This window comes from Vulpes lagopus, chromosome 5 (assembly GCF_018345385.1).
Source record: "Vulpes lagopus strain Blue_001 chromosome 5, ASM1834538v1, whole genome shotgun sequence".
NCBI lineage: Eukaryota > Metazoa > Chordata > Mammalia > Carnivora > Canidae > Vulpes > Vulpes lagopus.
The window spans coordinates 71,481,986-71,505,618 of NC_054828.1; the positions used below are offsets into that span (position 1 = coordinate 71,481,986).

At 42.6% G+C, this 23,633-nt stretch overlaps 1 protein-coding gene and 1 long non-coding RNA gene across 11 annotated transcripts in view; one reads left to right on the top strand and one right to left on the bottom strand.

Moving 5' to 3' along the window:
• The window catches only part of LOC121491710, a 29,277-nt gene extending 24,121 nt beyond the window's left edge, over nt 1-5,156 (bottom strand). For all 4 annotated transcript variants that reach the window (XR_005988028.1, XR_005988029.1, XR_005988030.1 and 1 more), the window contains exon 1: nt 4,994-5,156. This is a non-coding gene — a long non-coding RNA (uncharacterized LOC121491710). The remainder of the gene's footprint in view (nt 1-4,993) is intronic.
• Nucleotides 1-23,633, top strand: part of LRIG2 (leucine rich repeats and immunoglobulin like domains 2) — a 156,403-nt gene that overhangs the window by 52,208 nt on the left and 80,562 nt on the right. For 6 of the 7 annotated variants that reach the window (XM_041756880.1, XM_041756876.1, XM_041756878.1 and 3 more), the window contains 2 exons: nt 1,086-1,165; nt 14,007-14,118. In XM_041756880.1, the coding sequence (XP_041612814.1) occupies nt 1,096-1,165; nt 14,007-14,118 (182 nt within the window). In that variant the 5' untranslated portion in view covers nt 1,086-1,095. Of the gene's footprint in view, nt 1-1,085; nt 1,166-14,006; nt 14,119-23,633 lie in introns of those variants that run through there. The other variant, XM_041756884.1, reaches the window with a different exon arrangement.

Below are 23,633 nucleotides of genomic sequence, written 5' to 3' on the forward strand. Positions count from 1 at the left end.
CTACCATTAAATTTGCCTTAGTGAGGACCCCTCAGGGCTTCCCCAGATGGGCATTTGTTTTGAGGATGAGAATGGGGATAGCAAAATAACCAGAGAAAATAATTTTTAGGTTGATGAGCAGAAAGGCCCTTAAGCAAAAGCACTAAGTTTGACCATTTCCCTTTTCCTGTGTAGTTCTGGAAGTGCTATTCCCATCTTTGCTTTGTTCCTCCCATCCAGGAGGAACACTCACTGGGGGAACTTCCTTCTCGTTTGAAGGGGAAAGTGGTACAAGGCTCATGGAGATATATTTTGGACAAGGCATCGGATCTTTTCACAATTGTCATCATACCGCATGAACAGATATTTTTTCTAATACAATATCCAGAACCCTCTGTATTTAGGCAGAATCAAGGTCTCTGGATACCCTATGCTGGTCAGGCTCGCTGTGAGGGCAGGGAATGGAAAGTGAGTGACTTTTCACATTCTATCTTTTGTATCTTTTGAATTTTGTGTTGTGAACATGTATCATTTTATTTAAAAAATTAAGCTGTTGGGGATCCCTGGGTGGCGCAGCGGTTTGGCGCCTGCCTTTGGCCCAGGGCGCGATCCTGGAGACCCGGGATCGAATCCCACATCGGGCTCCCGGTGTATGGAGCCTGCTTCTCCCTCTGCCTGTGTCTCTGCCTCTCTCTCTCTCTCTGTGACTATCATAAATAAATAAAAATTAAAAACAAAAACAAAAATTAAGCTGTTGATGTAAAGACTTGATTAAGGCTGAGAAGGAAAACGGAAGACTTTGCTCTCTCTGGTACAGATTCCTGGATTTGCCAGGTTTCATAACCTACTCATTCCTCTGATTTGTGACTTCATGGTGTCACCTTTTAGTTTAAGGACCTCTCCCTGCAAACCACGCCCGCAGCCTGGGTTATCGAATCTAAACAGGTCAATTCTTATGTGACCTCTCATTTTCTTCCACCCCACCTTTTGTTTCCCATCAGCAAACAGAACATCTTATTAAACATAGACTATCTACCTCAAGTTTGAGATCAGAATTACAGGCAGATGCCAGCCTTGCTATTTACTAGCTTTGTGATCTTCTGCAGGTCCCAGAAAATGCTCTGGGATTCAGTTTCCGCACATGGAGCTGTGGATGGAGTGCTCAATGGATCAGGGGTCAAAGCAGGTGGGTTCATCTTCTGGTTCTGCCACTTTGTTGCTGTGTGACCCTGGACATGCTGCCCAGCCTGTGAGTTTGATTGTCTCTGAAATGGGGACAAATCTTACTTTTGGGAATAAGGGAGGTTGTAAAAAGTGAGGTAAGAGATACAAGGTTACTGGCATCTAGGATACAGGGTCTCTCGGGCTGTACTAGTGTCTTTTTTCTTCATCTTCACTTCCTTCTCTCTGTGTTGTTGTTGTTTTTTAAATTTATTTTTTATTTTTAAAATCCAGATCCCAGGCCTGTTATTCAGATCCCTGGCCTCTCATAGGGCTTTATAAACTGCAAAGCAGAAAGAAGAGTATCTGGTTGTTTTGACACCAGGCAGACAGACATAGGGCCCCAGGCTGTGAATTTCTCTGACCTTTCTAAACTGTGCTGAATTCCAGAGGAGAGCTCTGTTTTTCTAGGTGGAAGTTAGGTAAACTTTTTCAGGAGCACGCCCCAGGCAACAGGCTTGGGTGGGGGCTGGGGATGACCCTCCGTAAGTCCTTCCCATCATTTGCTTAGCATCAAGGAGCCGGCATATCTAACTCTGCCTAGCTGTAGCTTTCCTAAGGCCACATGTTTACACACTGAAATTCTTTGGTGTTGACTCTGTCCTCTTCTCTGGGAGAGAAGGCTTCCCGGGTCTGATAGAGCAGTATCCCATGCTGGGCACTGGGTGAGGGATCTTGCTTACATGAATGTATACATTAACTTGTGGTATCCCATGCTGGGCACTGGGTGAGGGATCTTGCTTACATGAATGTATACATTAACTTGTGGGACAGTGGGGCTGTCTTAATTGAACTAGCAGCCTTCAGAAAGGGGGCAGTGAGCACACATGCCAGTGGTCATCATCAGAAGGTTCTCTCGTGGGTTGCCTGGGTGGCTCAGGAGTGTAAGCATCTGACTGCACTCAGGTCATGCCCTTAGCATCCCTGAACAAGACTCACCATGGGCTCCCTGCTCAGTGGGGAGTCTGCTTCTCCCTCTACCCCTCACCCCACTTGTGCTCTCACTCTCTCTCAAATAAATGAATAAAAATTTTTTAAAAATTACAAAAAAATGAAACTCCAAAAAAAAAAAAGGTTCTCTCATTTCTTATTCAGAAAATGAAGTAGGTATTCAACAGAAAGAAATGGGTAGACGGAAGTATACATACATATAAACCCACTATATATGGCTTATACATACATAAATTACATTTTTATCTGTGGCACATAATTTAAATTTTACATTAGGGATGCAAAATTTAAAAAAAGAGTTGAGATGTTATCCCAGACACTGGAAATAAGAAAATTGCAGTTAACCTACCCAACAGATACTTTACTTTGTGGGGATTTGAGAGCTCATAATATGCTTAAATCAAGTGTCACATATAAATCACAGGTGAGCTGTTTCTCAATCCATTATTTCCTTCCTTCCCTAGTTGAAAAATTACACATGCAATTTACTAATCATTCTCATTGTGAAAGAGCCCCACAGTACAGAGCCAAGAACCCTGCGGCATTCACTCTGCCCGCCTCCCAGCCTCTAGCTCCCTGACCTCTCACCAGAGGGAAATAACCACAGTGATCATTCTGTTGTGTATTTTGCCCACTTTTAAATTAAAATTGCATTATTGCTAACTATAAGTTGTTGCCTTAAGGAAAACGAGCCTGGAAAGAGTAAGGGGAAAATGGGATCCTGTAAGACGACAAAATATTTTAGGCAAGACGCTTTTCAAAATGCAACGGGCAGAACTGGAAGTGGAACCGTGTGTGATTTCCAGTTCAGGGCATCTGGCCACCTCCACCTTGGTAAATACTGCTGATTGACTGGCTCTGGCCGGCCTGCCAGACAGCCAAACACAGGAAACCTAACAAATCGCTAGCATCCTTCGCTCCTTTATTTTGATTCCTTATACTCATCTGTCTCCTGTCCCCTGATAACGGCTAGGAAGAAGAGTTTCTCTTACATACAGTAGCAAGGACATATTTTCTCTCCTCTTTCCTTTCTAAAGGACAATGTCAAGGACATGTCCAGGCCAGGTCAAAGAATGTTACATCAGAGATACTGCTGCTATATTTACCCCCACTTGCCTTTCAAGCAGAGCAATTTATATGATGAAAAACAGCAGAGACAGGCTGTCCTGGGTATCTTCAGAGAAGAAAAACATTGAAATGTTAAAGCTGTGGATGATTTCATGTTGCAGTACATTTCTCTGGGGGCAAAATTTCTTTCCCTCTTTCTTTTCACTTTTAAAAATTCTAAGGACAGGGAACCCTGGGTGGCGCAGCGGTTTAGCGCCTGCCTTTGGCCCAGGGCGCCATCCTGGAGACCCGGGATCGAATCCTACGTCGGGCTCCCGGTGCATGGAGCCTGCTTCTCCCTCTGCCTGTGTCTCTGCCCCTCTCTCTCTCTCTCTGTGACTATCATAAATAAATAAAAATTTTAAAAAATTCTAAGGACAGAGTTAATGAGACTTACTACTTCACCCCAGGCCTAGAGACCAACAGTTGCTATTCATGGTTTAATCCATTCCAGGCTGTCACAGTAGCCTTGAGACAAGAGAGACTAAAAGAAAGACAAGCAGAATCACCCCTGGGTTGACTTTGCTATGGAAGTTTCCATGTGGCCTCTGTCGCACTGTCACCTCCACCCCCCACCGCCTCTATACCAGTTATTTTTATTCTCCAGACCTCAGTTTCCTGCTCAGTAAAATTGGAAGGATCAATTCTGTTTTGGGACGCCTGGGTGGCTCAGTTGTTGATTGTTTGCTTTTGGCTCAGGGCATGATCCCGGAGTCCTGAGGATCGAGTCCCACATCAGGCTCCCCATGGGAACCTGCTTCTTCCTTTGTCTGTGTCTCTGCCTCTCTCTGTGTATCTCTCATGAATAAAAAAATAAAATCTTAAAAAAAAATATTTCACTGGGAGGAGGATTTTTAGGGGAATGTATATGAAGAGAGTCTTGGGGAAGAAAGGGTTTTTCAGCTTGATTCAATTCAGCAGTCGTTTCCTGAGTACTTACAAGTACTGGCAGAGGGAACCACCCACTCAGACACTGTACCTACCTTAGGAGCTAACAATCTGATTGCTGGTAGAAAACCAAATTTACAAAGAACCTTCCATGCCCAAGTTTCAGAGGAGAGAATGCTGGGGGAATTGGGAGAGGGTTACTGGAAACTGTTATGGGAGGGGTGGCATCTGAGATGGGAGGGAATAAGAGGCTATTCCTGAGAGCGACTAAAGAATAAAGGAATGGGCCATCTGGCTGGCTTGGTCAGTGGAGCATGCTACTGTTAATCTCAGGGTTGTAAGTTCGAGCCCCACGTTGAGGGTAGAGATGACTTAAAGTCTTAAAAAAAAAAAAAAAAAAAAGGATGACAATGGCAATGAGGAAGGAGGAGGTGGAGGAGGTAGAGAAAAAGATGAAGAAAGGAAGGCGCGGAGAAGCCAGAGCTCAGGATGAACTCAGGGAACAATGAGTACCGCAATCCGGCACGTGACACGGAGCACAGACGATAAGTTGGGTGCACACTGGAGAGGCTACAAAGTCCGTGCTTAATTCCGTAGGTGTCACAGACAGTTTAGCTGAGGAGTGACATGATTGAAGTAGCGCTTTAGGGTGATTACCCTGGCAGCTGGTGGTGGGAGGGGCAGCTTAGAGGGATAGCAGGAGTTAGTGTTCTGCGAGGTGGTGGCGCTGCACTGCCAAGTGTTCCTTGTTCCTGGACCAGTCCCCTGCCCTGAATCTCTGAGCCTTTACTACTAGAGGAAGGTCTTCCCTCACAAGCACCTACACACATCCAACAATTAGACTTACCCAGATCTGGTTGGGCGGATCTCTCTTTGCCAAGCTGACTCCTGGCTCTACACCAGACAGTGGGCTTCCTGCAAACTGGGCCTTTGTTCTCTTCTTTACACTCCTCCATGTGCCACCAACCCTGATGCCCTCTACACTATTGCCCGCTGGCAGCCTCACTTGGGGCAAAAAGATTGCTACTTGGCCTTTGGACCCAGACTGTACTTTCCCTCTGCTTTTGCTCCAGGGGTTTTCCAACATCAGCCAAAACATCCAGTTTGTCCAGGGGGTGAAAAAGGAACTAGTTGCTCGGCAGACGGGGGAGGAGGAGATATCCTGCATCACAGTGGAAGACCAGTTTGGGTTATGGTCCTTCGAAAAAATTTTAAGACAGCATTTGCTGAGCAGTGATTATAGTGTCAGGAATCCTGCACTTCAAGCGCATTATCCCGTACACCCAGTTGGCAATCCTATGGGATAGTTACTATTATTTCACAGATGAGAAAATTGATGCACAATGTTTAATAATTTGATTAGTAATAATTGATCAATTAGTAATAATTGATCCTGACAGAGTCAGGATTTGAACAGTGTTCTTCTACTGTCAAAGTCCATTAACTTCGAGGTGCCTGGGTGGTTCATCAGTTAACATTTGACACACTTTCTCACACTCCTTTTAAGATTTTACTTATTTATTATTTGACAGAGAGAGAGAGAGAGAGAGAGAGCACAAGCAGGGGGAGTGGCAGGCAGAGGGAGAGGGAACAGCAAGCTCCCCACTGAGCAGGGAGCTGGACACAAGGCACCATCCCAGGACCCTGGGATCATGACAGACGTTTAACTGACTGAGCCACCCAGGCACGCCTAAGCATTCAGCTCTTGATCTCAGCTCAGGTCTTGATCTCAAGGTTGTGAGTTCAAGCCCCGCACTGGGGCTGAGGTGTGGAACCTACTTAATAAAAGAAAATACATTTTTTAAAATAAGTTCATTACTTTAACCAGTGTGGTCTATTGGTTCTTCTGCATTATGAACCGAGATATCCAGATCAACATATCTTCAATCTTTCAATCTATACCCTTCTCCTCCTACACAATGGCCCTGTTACTTGAATGTTTACTAAGGAGCTGATCCCTTTGGATTAAGACCTTGTTAGTGGAGATTAAATTGCAAAGACCTAAATTTCACTGCTACATAGCTCTCAGTGGTACATCTCAGTGCTTTGAAAGGTTTAAACCTGCCAGACAAATATCCTTTATTGATTAATTCAATTTCCTATAAGCCAATCAGGCCTGGGGCACCTGGGTGGCTCAGTCGGTTAAGCATCTGCCTTCGGCTCAGGCCATGATCCTGGAGTCCCTGGATCCAGCCCAGAGTTGGGTCCCTGCTCAGCAGGGAATCTGCTTCTCCCTTTCCCTCTACCCCTCTCCACCTCATGCTCTCTCTCACTAGCTCACTCTCTGTCTTTCAAATAAGATCCTAAAAAAAAAAGACAATCAGGCCTATTATACTGAGTTGATGGGACACCAGATAAAAACAAGGGAATCTGAGTAGCCTGAAAAGAATTGACAATTTCTATTAGACTCCTTTGAAATGGAGAGAACAGCTCCCTCAGACCCCTTTGGAGACTTCAGGGTAATGAGGGTGGGGTAGGAATAGTAAAAGTCCTGGACCCCTGTTGGAAAACCCTGCTCTGATCTTTTATGGTAGAATGCATTTTTAGAGAGCTCTGTTTGATGGTAAGGGAAGAGAGCAGAGCACCTGAGGAATGGGGGTGAGAAAGGAAGATGTGAGAGAGAGAGAGAGAGAGAGAGAGAGAGAGAGAGAGGGTCAGAGAGCCTTTCTGGTTATTCTCTTGTTGTGACAATGCTTGTAGCTTTAGCTAATTAACTAAATTAGAGCCAGCTTTGGTTTAGTTGGGACAGCATCCAGGGAAAGATCATGGATTCTGAAGAGAGACACATTTGGACTTCAATTATTGCTTTTTTTCACTAGCTGGCCTAACTTCTGAATCTCATGGAACAAAATAATTACTTTTTAGGATTGTTACATATGAGATAGGATTTTTTTTTTTTAAATATATTTTCTGGTATTGGAGTGCCTGGGTGGTTCAGTAGGTTAAATGCTGACTCTGGATTTTGGCTCAGGTCATGATCTCAGGGTTGTGGGATCAAGCCCCATATCTGGCTCTGTGCTCAGTATGGAATCTGCTTGTCCCTCTCCCTCTGGTCCTCTCACTCTCTCTGCCGGTCTAAAAAATACAAGTAAAAATTTTAAAATATCCTAGTATTAATAGGCATTGAATAAAGGCCATTTAGTAAAAGTCTTGAGAACTATCATTTTTTACTGATTTAAGAGGTTTCAGAGTCAGACAACTTGCATAATTCAGACTTTCTTATGAATTTTAAGTCCATTATTTCTAAGAAGTAATGGTTGAAATAAACTACAAAGACCTTAGATATTTTTAGTAGATGAATGGCTGCCAAACAGAAGAGCAAGACCTTAATGAATGTGCTGATCCCCAGGAAGACAAATGTTGAGGAAGATGCCAAATTGTCAGAATTTTTCATGTAGCTTTTCTAACACCATCTGGATCAGTTGCAGACTGAGAAATAATTATTTTCCACATCAAGATCACCGAGGACATACTAATTGGCATTATTTCAAGTTAGATCTTCATACAGTTTTTGTTTATTCCTGTGTGTAGAGTCCTCCTTCCAAGATGTGCTGGGTTGGAGGCTTGATATTTCAAGGGTCTAGTTTTAGCTCCCTGGCTTCTTCCTGACTTTCCTGTTTTGTTTTGTTTTGTCGCCTGAGACCAGATGCAGAGACCTGGCAGCAGGGTCCTATCCAAACAAATGGCCCTATCTCTCCAATCTCTCCAGGGAATGTAGGGAGGAAAGCAAGAGGAGGAGAGGCTGTCTCTCTAGTACTATTATGAGGGCCTCTTAAGCTAGTCTATGGAGTCGGGGGAGGGAAGGGGCTGTTTTTTCATTGTTTTTTAAGCATCTCAAAGTAATGACAACATTGGCATAGTGGATATTCTTGTTGGATTTCTGAGTTCAAATAATTCCAAAAAGTGTAACTTAAAACAACCTACCACTATTGTAACCATTTTCAAAATTCAAAGAATGAGCAAGATAGGTGTGTGCTCTCTCTCTTTCCTGCCCTGCATGAGGTCTGTCGCTTTGGAAACTGGTTTGGACAGGTAGGGATTGATGGGTACCTTTCTCTCTCTGGTTCAGGTGTATTCAGAGACAGGAGTTGAAAATCAGTGTATAGTTAGCAGATTTCCCAGAATTAGGAGCTCTGCACATTAATGTTAGGAAATAGTGAGATCATCCCCTGTTTCCTGGAGGGTCTCTGCCTGAGACCTCCTTCTCCTCTTATTCACCTGGTTGGAATCAGCTCAGCCATCCCCTCCTTAGGGAAGCCTTTCTTATCACTTCTTTCTTCACCGGTCTGGGTTAAATATAGGCTTCAACTTCCTTCTCATGAAGCCTTAACTTCTGTGTAGCATTGTAATGGACTGCTTACAAGCTGATTGCTTTGCCAGAGCATGTTTCTTAGGAGATTTTTTCACCCCATCTATAGAAAGTAGCACAAAACCTGGTGTATAATAGATATTTAGTAATATCAGTTTGCTTATGGAAGGAGGGAAAGAAAGAAAGAAGAAAGGAAGAGGGAGGGAGAGATGGAGGAAGGGAGGAAGAAAGGTGAAGGAAATCCCATCCATGCCCCTCCTGACTCCCCCTATCCCACTTCTCACCCCTACCACCTATCCAGCTCCACCTGATGAGAGGACCCGTCTACCTCAGTTACCAGCAGGGAGCAGCAGTAGAGGTCCCTGAGCACTAAAAATAAATAAATAAATAAATAAAGTCTGCATTTTGGATTCCTAATTCACCCAAATTTCTCCATTTGCTAGGTGTCATTGGTCTGGCATCAAATAATTGAGAATGGCAGAGAGCCCACACAAAAACAAGCAAGATGATTATGTGCCAAAATAGCATATTTTAAAGACGATCCTGTTCCAATCAAAGGTTCTGTTCTGAGTGGAATCTAGCTCCATGCAGGAAAACTTGAGAGTTCTTAGCCCCAGTTTTGAAGCCAGTGATGACCTGGAGCCTTGTCTTTTGTTTTAATTTGTTCATCTATAAAATGATTCTGTGTTTAAAAATGAGTTGTGAGCCAGTAGCAGGTTGTGTTATCAATTTGGTGGGTTGCACTTGGCCCACTTTCAAATTGGAACCATTGAAAGGTTGTGGTAAGGTTGGGATGGTTTCCTGAAACTCGGTTTGGTTATACTTTGTGCACGTGGTTACTAGTTCAGCATATAAATGTACTTCTTACTGTGTTTGTCAGGGTCAAAGATTTTGAAAGAATTGGGTTGGATGATAAATGAGGCCCCCCCCTTTTTTTAAAGATTTATTTATTTATTCATTCAAAGAGAGTGAGAGAGAGGCAGAGACACAGGCAGAGGGAGAAGCAGGCTCCATGCAGGAAGCCCGATGTAGGACTCGATCCCGGGTCTCCAGGATCACACCCCAGCTACAGGCAGCGCTAAACCGCTGCGCCACCAGGGCTACCCAGATGAGGCCCTTCTAATTTTAATGCGTGTGAATTTGGCAGGGGCACTGCAGTGAAACCACCTAAAATAGAGGGGAAAGAGGGACTGGCAAGAACTAAAGAGAGATCATTTGGAACAGTACGCAAACTCCAGAAAAGGAAGAGCTGACATGAGAGCTCTGGAAAGGTACAAAATAGAAATCCTTGGTTGTGGGAGGGGTGGTGGTGGCAGCTTAATCAGTTAAGTGTCTGCTTTGGGCTCAAGTCATGATCCTGGGATCCTGGGATGGAGCCCCACATGGGGTGCCCTGCTCAGTGGGGAGTCTGCTTCTTCCTCTCCCCCTGGTTGTGCTTGCTCTCTCTGTCTCAAATAAATAAATAAGACCTTAAAAAAAAGAAAAAAGAAATCCATCAGAGAATTGTGTGGTTTGGCTCTTTCCCACCTTCCTTCCCATCCTTAAATCTCTGTCTGTTGCCTTTTCTCTATTAATTGGGAAGAATATTGGCATTTTCATGAGCTGTTCCCTCCAGCCCCACCCTTAATTTTCTCTGTTTATGTATAACTCCTCTGTCCACTTCCTCTCCATCCCAACCCGGTGCACCCACATATGTGTGCAGGCACTGGGTCTAATCACTGCTGGTTGTCTGGCTCACAACTCTTTCTATTCATCTTTGGTGGTCTGCTGCATGTACCCTACACACTCTTAGAGCCAAGAAGTGTGTGTTGGAATGTGGGGTCCAGGGGTGCGGATAAAGGGGTGAAATGTTTCTCTGAAGGAACCTGAACCTTCCCAAGGAGGCAGAGCTGTATAAATTAAAAACATATATTTTAATCCCAAACATTGTTTCAATTTACATTAAGAGAAGGTATAAAACTTTATTATTATTAGTTTTAGTCAAAAGAGATCCTGAGCTTTAAAAGCTTGAGCTTGCGGGTGCCTGGGTGGCTCAGTTGTTAAGCATCTGCCTTTGGCTCAGGTCATGATCCCGGTGTCCTAGGATGGAGTCCCACATTGGGCTCCCTGCTCAAGGGGTAGTCTGCTTCTCCCTCTCCCTCTGCCTGTGGCTCCCTCTGCTTGTGCTTGCTCTCTCTCTCTCTGTTAAGTAAATAAATAAATAAAATCTTTTTAAAAAATAAAATAAAAGCTTGAGCTTGAAACAGAGACAGGTGATTGGAGTTGGTGAGTAATGGGAAGCGCTGCTGACTCCGTTGAGCAGTGATTCTCCAGCCTGGAGAGACCAGCCTTGGGGGAGAGAGATGGAAATGCTTCCTTGAAACCCTGCTACAGAGTAACTTATGGGAAAGGTTTGGACCTAAGAGCAGGGACAGTCTGATTTCTACAGTCCCTCCTAGTTATCAGATTCATAAAATATAAGATTTTTATGATTTAATGAATGAATTAGTAGTGATAGGAGATTTTAGTGGGTACCTACACTTCTGTTATTGGGGGAGTCCAGCCTGAGGACAAAGAGACTGAAGACCTTCGTGTACAACCCTACACTCCCTACTCTAGCTACAAATGCTCCTGGGCAGTGGTTAACACAAACTCATCAAAGAATGGGCTGTCCTCAAGGCCTTTGTTGGGAAAAGATGTTATGAACCATGCGTCTAGATTCTTTTGGCAAGCTCTGAGTTGCCGCCAGAAAGTAGAGGTCAGTAGGCGAAATGCTAGCATTCCAGGGTTCTAGTCCTTTGCAACTAACCTATCAAATGACCTTTGACATCGGGCTTGACCGCCCAGATTCTCATTCTTCCTTTTCTGTTGAGTGAGTATTCAGATAAATAATGGCTTCCATTGCCAAACATTTCTTAAGGTAACACACATAAATTAAAAGTAGCGATAGTAGTAGAAAAAGAAGTAGAAATAGAAGAAGCAGTAAATATTACTCCCATTTTGTAAATTAGAGAGCTGAGGCACAGAGGGGTTAAGTACCATGCATGCCCAAGGGTATTCAGGTATTTGTGTATGTGGCTGAGTCTGCAAGCGCCAGAGGCTATGTGACTGGGAGGTGAGTAACGTGTTGGTTGCTGGAAACTGGGTGGAAGTCACGAAATGGGAAGACTGGTCTGACTGCCCTGGAGGAGTCTTGAAGTGATGCTGATTCACAGCCCTGTGAGATTCCCCCTCCGGAAATGACAGTGGCTGGAGCTACAGTCCTCAAACATTTTTGCTTCTGTATCTTTTTAAGAGTCGTGAAAAACCATGTACACTCTTGTATATTTAAAGTTGGCATCTAACATTTTTGTCATTAGCTGCAAGAGTTGTAAAACCTAGCGATTGACCTTTTGTAAATATTAATAAGACTATGAAATCATTCTTTTTAATGCAACTAAATGATTCATATTAATATCAATTACTTGATATTATCCTCATTGATTTAGTTAATTCATGATGAAATTCTCTAAATTGGAAGTTTCATATTTCTTTTTTTCTTTGAAATCATATTTCGATTCTCTTCTATGTAATCTTAAGATAATTTAGTGATTGAAAGCATTTTATTGGTCCTCTATTATACATACTTTTCTGCAACAAAAATACATAAATCGAAACTCATTTAAAAAGTATTTCCTGGGCTCCTGGGTAACTCAGTCAGCTGAGCATCTGCCTTCAGCTCAGGTCATGATCTCAGGTCCTGGGATCAAGTCCTGCATCAGGCTCCCTGCTCAGCGGGGAGTCTTCTTCTCCATCTGACCCTCCTCCCCACTCATGCTCTCTCTCTCTCTGTCAAATAAGTAAATAAAATCATTTTAAAAAGAAAAAAAGTATTTCCAGTGACAGAAGGTTCTAATTGTTTAAAAATATTATGATTAGTAACATTTATCAAAACAACAGATTTATTACAAATTTTTATTTTTAAAAATATTTTATTTATTTAATTATTTCACAGAGAGAGAGAAAGAGCACGCACAAGTAGGGGCAGCAAGAGAAGCAGACTCTCTGCTGAGCAGGAAGCCCAACGGAGAGCTTGATCCCAGGGACCCTGGTATCATGACCTGAGTTGGCTGACCGGCTCAGGACCGGCTTAGTCAACTGAGCCACCCAGGCGCTCCCAAGTTTTTATAATTAGTAAACACTGGTTCACTTATTTTTAAAAAGATTTTATATATGTATTTATTTATTTAAGACAGAGAGAGAGAGAGAGAGAGAGAGAGCTCAAGTGGGAGGAGGAGCAGAAGGGGAGGAAGAGGGACAAACAGATTCCACACTGAACACAGAGCCCTAAGTGGGGCTGGATCTCAGGACCCTGAGATCTTTTTTTTTTTTTTTAAGATTTTATTTATTTATTTGAGAGAGAGACAGAGAGAGAGGGAGTATGAGTGGGAGGAGAGGCAGAGAGTGAGGGAGGAGCAGACTTCCTGCTGAGCTCCATCCCAGGACCCTAAGATCATGACCTGAGCCAAAGGCAGACACCTAACTGACTGAGCCACCCAGATCCTGCAACATTAGTTCACTTATTAAGAAGTGAAGTTTTATTGGAGATTTGTCTCTTAAGGAGATGGAAAGGGCGGGGAGGTGTTTATGTTTCCTTGATTCGAATAATTGTGGAATTATCTCTTTAATATCCTAGAGATTTTTATACCTTAGAGCAATGCACCTTTACCAGCATAGAAAAGAAGGAGTGGAAAAAAAAAAAAAAAGAAAAGAAGGAGTGGTAAACTTTTTTAAGTGGGAAGTGGAAGAAGGCAATGGAGCGAGAAAAAGGCGGGAAAAGTATACCAGGGCTGCAGATGCCCTCAGAGGCACATCTGTTTAGGGAAGAATATGAGCAGAAATTGAGGACCTGGAAATTGATTCCTTTGAAACGAACCACTCACCATCCTGTACCTTCTGGAAAGTATCTGCGTATCTGAACTACCTGCGTGTTAACCGCATGCCCCCCACACATGCCAAGGGGAGAAACTGGATCAGATGGCAGTAACCAAGCACTGCTCTCTGTTCTCATTGCTCTCCACCTACAGCCTCTTCAAGACCTTCCAGAGTCATTCTGGAGCTGCTGGGGGTGGCTTTCTTGTGCTCACAAGTGGGTCTTCCTGGCTCTTCTGTGGTTTCTTCCATTGTGGTCCATCTTCTGTGCAGCAGACCTGCTAGCCCCTTAGCTTCCAGAACTAGTCGAGACAGTTCTGTATAAGAAACTGAGTTTCGGACCCCATCCCTGTGGGCTTCTTCTGGCTCAAACAGTGGCCCTCTGGGAGGAAAAGTGCCCCTCCCTAGGTCCCTCAGGGGGACTTGGCAGGGAAAGCAGCTCCTACTGACAGTTCTTACAGGATTGGTGAAGCATATCATCCCATTTGGTCTCCCTTTTGGTTCTGGAGTGGTGATAAATGCCCCAAGCCAGCTGAAGGCCAGCTGTGAAAGGGGCCCCTGACCCCAGATTGCACTTTGTATTTCAGCATTACCCCAATTTTCTTCACACCCAAGACTCAAATGGCTCCTTTTCTTGGCCTTCCCCTTTGTCTCATTTTAGTGAACTCCTACTCACCCTTCAAATGTTGGTGTAACCCCTCCCTTCAGGACGCCTTCTCTTTTCTCCGGAGGCCTTGGGAGATTTTTGCTACCTCCATGCGCTTACTATCTTGGTATGTATCTCTTACACATGTGTTAGTCTTTGTCTCCAGGTAAACTGTGGGCTTCTCGAGAACAAGGTCTAGCTTTATCAGAGACTACACATCTTAGTGTCTGACATGGGGCATGGGCAGAACAGGTGCTCAAAGGATGTTTGTCAGTTTGAATGGTGTGCCATTTGGACCAACTTCGAGAGGGAAAAGGATGGTAAAAGCACCCCACTGATTTTGGCTTATGTCATAAATCAGGATGAGCAGAGGATGAGAAGTGTTCATTGATACTTTTCTCCATCTTGTTATGTTCTGGTGCATAAACAGAAATAAGTGGCTCTCCTTCAATTGCTGGACTTGACTTTGGATACCCGCCTCTCTTTAGGATAACCAGCTCATGCCACAGGGGCCTGTGACCTAGAGGTTCTGGAGTCTGGAGGATGCTGAGCAGGGGACCCAGGCCTCTGGATACAAGCTGTTACACACAGCGGGGTTCTGTAGATAGTCTCCATCTCCCGCCCAGGGGTAAAGGAGGGGCCTACTGTGCTTCTCCTGCCAGTTGGGATGAAAGAAACAGTCAATGGAGAACCAGCTTATTATCTGAACTCAGCCCCATCCAAACAATGGTCTGGTTGATACATTGTCTGCTCCTTTTCCAAGGGGAGGGAACAGCAGTAGGCTGATCTGTGAGATCTCCTGGCCCAGATTTAGAAGGATCTGGACTTGATATTCTAGGGGGAATTTATCCTAACAGGATTTTATACAAGCAAGCCCCTAACCCAGATCTATAACAGTATTCACTGCATTTGGTGTTCAGCAGGGATCCTGAAAACGTGGTCCACTGCTGACAGCATTAAAATATCTTGGAAGTGTTGAGAATGCAAATTCTTGGGCCACACTCCAGGGTTCCTAAATCAGAACTCCTGGGTGAGGCCCAGGAAACTGTTTTTAACAATCTATCAAGGTCATTTTTATGTATATGAAACTACACACACACACAACACACACAGGGCCATCTACAGCTCCTGCAACTGCTAATGCCACTTGGTCGTTTTCCAGTAGTTTCCCTTGGTAGGGCTCTGGGATTTGTTTTTCTCCACTGTGGACCTTGTTCATTTCCTGCTACTTCCAAGAGGTTGGGAGAGGAAAGAGAGCGAGAATGAAGGCAGGAGGGAGGAGCAAGGCGTTAGCTCAGGCAGTGGAGCTTTCAAGGATGAAAAGGAAAATGCTAGTGACAATGTTCCTTTGTGAGGAGTTAGCTTTATGTTGATGGAGCTGCAAGTCATTAGCAATCAGGGCCCAGGGTCGGAGTTGACCCGGTCATTCTCCGGGGCCAGATCGCCCTCTGCTGCCTGCTGATAAATAACACTCTGCGGCTTTGGAACTGCCAAGGAAGAGGGGCAGTCTCAGGCTGGGGTGGGAGAGAGGACGTGACTAAGGCCAAGAGGTCACAATGTCACCACTCCAAACTAGGAGAGTCTTATTACTATCTTGTTTGCAGGGAAGGAAGAAGTAGCCAAATCAGTGGGTGTTTCCAGGATCCATCCAACAAACAGTGGGGTTCTGCCAAGCTCTCCAGCAGCTCCCATGATTCCAAGCTCCCAGCTTGATTTGGCTCTGCTGTCGCTTTACCCCTTCTTCCTCACCCTGACCTCACCTTGAAACGAAGGGGTAAAAAATCAGAGGAATACAAAAAAAAAAAAGAGAAATTTTTGGTACGGAGGCATCTAGGAGCGGGTTAGTTAAGGCTCAGACTTTTTAAAAATTTATCTTCTGAAAAAGAGTTGTGTCCTTTGTCTCGGTGAAAGCACCATGTCTTTCCATCTTTACTCTCTTGCCAGGGAGCTCTCACCCCGCAGTTCTGGAGTCTCAGCCCTTCTTTATTGCCCCACTTTATTGCTGTTGGGAATTATGGTTCATGTGGGTCACCGGTGAAGAGAGCAAAGATTCATTCCCCGGGATAAAAGCCCAGACACAGCAGTTGCTCCTGCCAACCAGGGGGCAGTGACCCATTTCCTCCTGGTTCTTGCTTTTGCCCCTTCTCAGCTCTGACTGGGGCTGGCCACTGTCACCTCTTCACCTCTTCACCCTCTACCCACCGCCCCCAGGACCTCTGCAGAATGTAGTATGACTCCTGCTGGGGAGATACCTTTAGGGTCAGGTCTGTAAAATTACTTACACTACCCTAAAGAGGCTAGGATGGAGTCGAGGAAGGGAAGTGAGGAGAAGGTGGGAGATTGGGGAGATGGAGAGGAGGAGGTGGAGATAGCAGTGTAACTGGGAGGGGATGAGAGCAGCAGTTAATGTTTTCAGAATGTTCTGGTGTCATGAAATATTCTAGCCTCTCCCCCAAACATCCTCACGTACAGAATGAGTCTTTCTATGTGATGCCAAGCCCCTTAACCAAAACAGGTATCTTTATTTTTTTTTAATTTTTATTTTTTTAAAGATTTTATTTTATTTTATTTACTCATGAGAGATACAGAGTGAGAGAGAGAGGCAGAGACACAGGCAGAGGGAGAAGCAGGCTCCATGCAGGGAGCCTGATGTGGGACTTGATCCCTGTTCTCCAGGATCACGCTGTGGGCTGCAGGCGGTGCTAAACCGCTGTGCCACTGGGGCTGTCCAAAACAGGTATCTTTAGATAAAAATATGGTTGTTTGCTTGATTTTTGGTCTACATGGAACCAAATATCTGGATCTTTACCTAACCACACTTAGATAATTTTACATATATGACCGCAGATATATGTCTGTTCTGTATTTGTATTAAAATCAAAGCACCTTTGGGGTGCCTGTGTGGCTCAGCTGGTTGTGTCTGCCTCTTGGTTTTGGCTCAGGTCATGATCTCAGGGTCATGAGATTGAGCCCCACATCCGGCCTCACATTCAGCACAGAGTCTGCTTGGGAGCTCTCCCTCTCCCTCCACCCATCGCCCTGCTTATGATTTTTCTCTCAAATAAATAAACAATCTTTTAAAAAATAAAATAAGATCAGAGCAACCTTACTTATAGTTATAAAACAAATAAGACCTGGAGATACAATGTACAGCACAGGGAATACAGTTATTATGTAAAAATGTTATATGATGATAGTTGGTAGCTAGATTTAGTGTGATCAGATCCTAACGTATATAAATGTTGAATTAGTATGTTATACACATGAAACTAATATAGTATTATATGTCAACTACACTTAACAATTAAAAATGTTTTTTAAAAATCAGAGCACCTTTATACGGCCTTGTGATTATGATAATTGAAAGACAATTTCATCTCTCATAACTAACCTACTTGATTGCCTTCATTGTGAGCAGAATTGCATCCCTGGTGAATTTTGTGCCTGAAGTTGGATTATAACTCCAAGAAAAAGGGACAAAATCATAGATACCTTGGCTGCAAACACAGGCAGGCCTGGGGATAAGGAGAAGAATTGTATTTAATGGAGGGTGTGATTGTGACAGGGTATGGTGAGAGATGTTAATTAGACCTATTGTGATGATCATTTTGCAATATATACAAATATCAAATCATTATGTCATACACCTGAAACTAAAATCATATTACATATTGATTGTATCTCAATTAAAAAAAAAGAGGGTGTGAGTAGCTACATAATTGGCTGCACTCAATGCAAAATGAAAATGGAGGGCTTCTTGATCGAAAATGAAGAATGTCAAGATGGCAGCAGCAGAACATTAAGTATGAGGCCCTTGTTAAGCATGGGAGACTGTGTGATGCATGTATCTCATGGAGCCAGCTCCGGTGGAGGGAAGGAATAGACTAACAAATTCAAGGAGCAGTGATACGTCTCTGCCAGTTTAAATTTCCATCCATTTCAGTGTCATTCCTTCTGCCATCCTCAAGGTGTCTGGCAGGCTTTTTTTGACACCTGCTTGCTGGTCCTAGCTGTACTTTGGGGAGGGAAGGATGGAGTCTGTCCAAGTTGGGAAGACAGCTGGGGGAAAGCAACAAGAGTACTGGGGAGGAGCCTGTCCACAGATGGCGTTAGGTGGCCTCTGGGCCATGCAGAAGCACCAATGGTGGCAAATGTACTTGGGGAGAAAACCTACAAATGCCAGGGTCATGTTGACTTTCTTCCACAAACAAACAAGGAAAAGGAGGAATCCAATGAGACTTCCAATGAGAATCACCTTCTCATGTTTCAGAGAATACAACTTGAAGTCATTGAAATGTGTCTGTTGAAGGGATGCCTGGGTGGTTCAGTGGTTGAGCATCTGGCTTTGGCTCAGGTCCTGGGATCGAGTCCTGCATCGAGCTCCCAGCAGGGAGCCTGCTTCTCCCTCTGCCTGTGTCTCTGCTTCTTTCTCTGTATCTCTCATGCATAAATAAAATCTTAAAAAATATATGTGTATGTTGAATAAATGTAACCTGATTTCTGTAGTCTTAAGCTAATGAAGTCTTAGGACACTTGCTTGCATAATCAAGCATAACTGGTATGACATGCTTTGTGGTTTGGGGTATAAATATAGTCTTACCTTTTAATTTTTCATTCATCACTTGAACCTCCAACTGTCTTTATTTATTTATTTTTATGATTATTTTTTAAGGTAATCCCTGTGCCCAGTGTGGGGCTTGAGCTCACGACGCTGAGGTCAAGAGTCATATGCTTTACTGACTGAGCCAGCCAGGTGCCCCACACACCCATCCACCCCTGTATTGTCCAGGAACAGGGAGCTTCTGTAGGTCTGGCAAGATCCTTGCTTGGGAGGAGAAACAGCAGCAATTGGTAACTCAGAGAGTGGGGGAGGAGATGACGTTATCTGTCCTTGGGTGTTCCCTGAGGTTGAGAAAGCAGCCTCAAGTTCTACTTTACTTCCTTCCCTTCCTGGGCAGAATCAGTGCTATATTTGTGCACGAATGACCCAACTACATCCTTCCTGATTTCTTTCTTAGAATTAAGAAGTCCCACTTAGCATTCAAATCTCACTTTTCATGGACATCAGTCATAAAATATCAAGAACTAGGCAACGCACTGATGAAATTTAATATTAAGGAAGATAATAAAACATTTAAATATGTTTAAAATGTATATTTTCAAATATGTTTAAAATATGCATTTGAAATTTCTAAGTTTCAATAATCAAAATTGCTGTTAAGACTGTTTAAAACAGGGATCCCTGGGTGGCGCAGCGGTTTGGCGCCTGCCTTTGGCCCAGGGCGCGATCCTGGAGACCCGGGATCGAATCCCACGTCGGGCTCCCGGTGCATGGAGCCTGCTTCTCCCTCTGCCTGTGTCTCTGCCTCTCTCACTCTCTCTCTGTGACTATCATAAATAAATAAAAATTAAAAAAAAAAGACTGTTTAAAACAAGAATTGATTGTTGCTGCTGCTTCTTGCTAAGAGAGGTGACGAAATGTACGGAAATAACCGTACGAAAGAAATCTTTCTCTTGGTCCGATTCTCACAGGGGCTATTGAGGAAGGAGAAAGATAAAGATTTCTAAGTGGCTCTGAGGGGTTGACTCTGGGGAAAATGCTTGCAGGTTAGCTGAGTACAGTTTGCAGAGAAGGGCTGAGGTTGAGTAGGGGATGAAGAGGTCAGGTGTTCTGCATAATAGGGTGAGGGGGAACAGAGTTTCTGGGAAGTCGAAGGAAGGGAGAGCCTGAAAATTAAATAGGCAAGGAGGCTTTGGGGAAGAAAGGATGACCAAATTCAGTTTGTGTCACGTTTCTGTAATGTAAATCCCTTCCCATCCCCACATCTTCAGTAAAGTCTGTTATACACACAGGTGCTTTGGGCCTACAATTAATAAAACAGCACATAATACTTGCTGTGTACCATATACTATTGTAAGAACTTTACATAGACAAATTTCTTTAACCCTCATAATAACCTTAGGAAGTTGGTACTATAATTCCTCTTTTATTTAAATTGAAGCATAGTTGACATAAGATATATTAGTTTCAGGTTACAACATAGTGACTTGACATTTATAGACATTACAAAATGCTCTCCATGATAGGTGTCACCATCTGTCACCATACAACTGTCTTACAACATTATTGACTATATTCTCTATACTCTACTTTTCATCTCTGTGACTTATTTATTATATAACTGGAAGTTCATACCTTTTAACCTCCTTCACCTATTTAGTCCACCACTACCCCGCTCCCCTTTTACAATCAGTAGCTTGTTCTTTGTATTGATAAGTCTGTTTCTGTTTTGTTTGCTCATTTGTTTTGTTTTTTAGATTCTACATATAAGTGAAATCATATGGTATTTGTCTCTCTGACTGACTTTATTTCACTTAGTATAATACCCTCTAGATCCATCCATGTTGATGCAAATGGCAAGATTGTGTTCTTTTTTTTTTTGTGCCTGAGTAATACTCCATTGTATATCTATATATCTATACACACCCACACACCACATCTTCTTTATCCATCCATCTCTGGATGGATACTTGGGCTGCTTCCATATCTTGGCTATTGTAAATAATGTTGCAGTAAGCATAGCATATATCTTTTCTAATTAGTGTTTTCATTTTCTTTGGGTAAATCCCCAGTAGTGGAATTACTGCATCATATGGTAATTTTATTTTCAATTCTGGGGGGAACGTCCACCAGCTTGCATTCTCACCAACAGTGCACAAGGGTTCCTTCTTCTCTGCATCTTTGCCAAGATTTCTTCCTTGTGTTTTTGATTTTTGACCATTCTGACAGGTGTGAGGTATTGTCTCACTGTGGTTTTGATTTGGATTTCTCTTGTGATGAGTGATGTTGAGCATCTTTTCCTGTGTCTGTTGGCCATCTGTCTGTCTTCTTTGGAGAAACGTCTGTTCATGTATTCTGCCTGTTTTTAGCTGGATTATTTGGTTTTTTGGTGTTGACTTCTTTATTATTTTTGATATTAACCCTTTATCTGATATATCATTAGCAAATATATTCTCCCATTTGGTAGATTGCCTTTTTGTTTTGTTGATGGTTTCTTTTGCTATATAGTCCCAATAGTTTATTTTGCTTTTGTTTCCCTTGCCAAGGGAAGCATATCTAGAAAAAAAAATTTTTTAAAGATTGTATTTGTTTATTCATGAGAAACACAGAAAGAGAGAGAGAGAGAGAGAGGCAGAGACATAGGCAGAGGGAGAACAGACTCCATGCAGGAACCTTGATGTGGGACTTGATCCCATGATCCTCGGGATCAGGCCCTGAGCCGAAGGCAGATGCTTAACCACTAAGCCACCCAGGGGTCCCTAGAAAAATGTTTCTGTGGCTGATGTCTAAGAGATTACTGTGTGTGCTTTTTTCTAGGAATTTGATTTTTAGTTATTTTATTTACTTATTTTTTCTTCTAGGCATTTAATAGTTTCGGTCTCACATTTAGTCTTCAATCCATTTTGAGTTTATTTTTGGATAAAGTGTAAGCAAGTAGTCCAGTTTCATTCTTTTCCATGTAGCTGATGGGTTTTCTCAACATCATTTGTTGAAGAGACTTTTTCCCATTGTATACTCTTTGCCTCCTTTGTTGTAAATTAATTGACCATATAATCATGGGTTTATTTCTAGGCTCTCTAATCTGTGACATTGATCTATGTGTCCACTTTTGTATATCACATCTTCTTTATTCATTCATCTATTGATGAACACTTGGATTGCTTCCACATCTTGACTATTGTAAATAATGCTGCAATAAGCATAGCAGCATATCTATCTTTTTGCAGTAGTATTTTTGTTTCCTTCAGGTAAGTACCTAGAAGTGGGATTACTGGATTGTGTGGTATTCTTACTCTTAATTTTTTTAATGATTTTTTTAAAGATTTTATTTATTTATTCCTGAGAGAGAGAGGCAGAGACACAGGCAGAGGGAGAAGCAGGCTCCATGCAGGGAGCCTGATGTGGGACTCGATCCCTGGTCTCCAGGATCAGGCCCTGGGCCAAAGGCAGGCTCTAAACTGCTCAGCTACCCAGGGATCCCCCTACTCTTAATTTTTTGAGGAACATTTATACTATCTTCCATAATGGATGAATCAATTTACATTTCTACCAACAGTGCATGAGGGTTATTATTGCATTTTTATGAATGAAGAAACAAGAGGCAAAGAGGGTAATTTGCTTATAGTCATTCATGGTTAATATATTTTGAAATATCACTAGATATTAACATGCTATTATTTATTTAAATTCCAGTAATTAAAAAGTTATATATCAAATACTTGATGAATTAAATTTAAGTTATCAAGTTTAAAATTAATGGAGAGATATAACAAGAAGAACTGTAGGCCAGGACTGATTTTTATTTATTTGTTTATTTTCTATTTTTCTTTTGCAAACTAAAGAAACACTGAGGTCAAAACTCTGATCACTTCAAAGTAAAAAGGGATTAGCATAGCAAGTGTAAAAACACAGCAAGTGAAAGGACTAAGAAACATGCTAGGAAGAAATTGGATTTAGAGAGAATAAGGAGATGGTAAATAAACTTTATAAAAATGCCTTCCAAGGGGTCCTGGGTTGGCTCAGTTGGTAGAGTGCTGCGTTACCCTTGATCTTGGGATTGTGAGTTCAAGCCCCAGTTTGTGCATAAAGCCTACTTAAAATAAATGATAGAAAGATAGGACACCCTCACTCCAGTCTCTGGGCCCAGAGAGTTATGTTCTATAGTAGTAAAATGACTTGTGGATGGGATCATGGATCTACCAGCACTTTTCTATCTTTGAGCCTAAAGTTATACACATCTTAACTTTAAATATTCTTGAGAAGTTGTGGTGAAAATAAGAGTGTCAAGAGGCTGGAAAACATCATAAATTTCATAAATAAGAGGAGGGCAGATTTCAGAACCTAATACCAGGAAGTGGGATGTTGTTCACAGGGAAAAAAAAACCCAGAATAGCGTATTAAATAATTGATAAATAAATAATGTTGTTGACACTTGGAATGAGTTTGAGTTTTCTAGGGATATTTTTTGTCAAGTTATCTATATTTTATTTTATGATAAAATTATCAGATATGTAAATTAGGGAGATGTAAGAATTCCACTTGATCTTGATTTTAGCAAGAAATTTATAGAGTCTGTTGATGTCATTATGGAAATGATGAAAAATGTGACAAGATTCTAATATGGTTTGCTGGGTTACATGGGTTAAGTTGCTCATGTCAGTGTGAACTGATTCAAGACCTTTGATTCTGTCCTGCATGGTGTTTTTTTTTTTTTAAAGATGTTATTTATTTATTCATGAGAGACACAGAGAGAGAGGCAGAGACAGACAGAGAGAGAAGCAAGCTCCCCGTGGGGAGCCTGATGCAGGACTCCATCCCAGGACCCTGGGATCATGACCTGAGCCAAAGGCAAATGCTCAACCACTGAGCCACCCAGGGGCCCCTCACATGGTGTTTTTATCAAGACTTAAGAAAGCGTATTCATTAAATTTTCAGATGACAAATTTGGGAACAATACTTAATGTATTAGATAACAAAGTCAGGGTTCAAAATGACCTTGTTATTTTGGAATAATTACCCAAACCAACAAGAATATTATCGATCCTCCAGTTAAGTCTAGGACTAGATCGAACAGGTGTGAG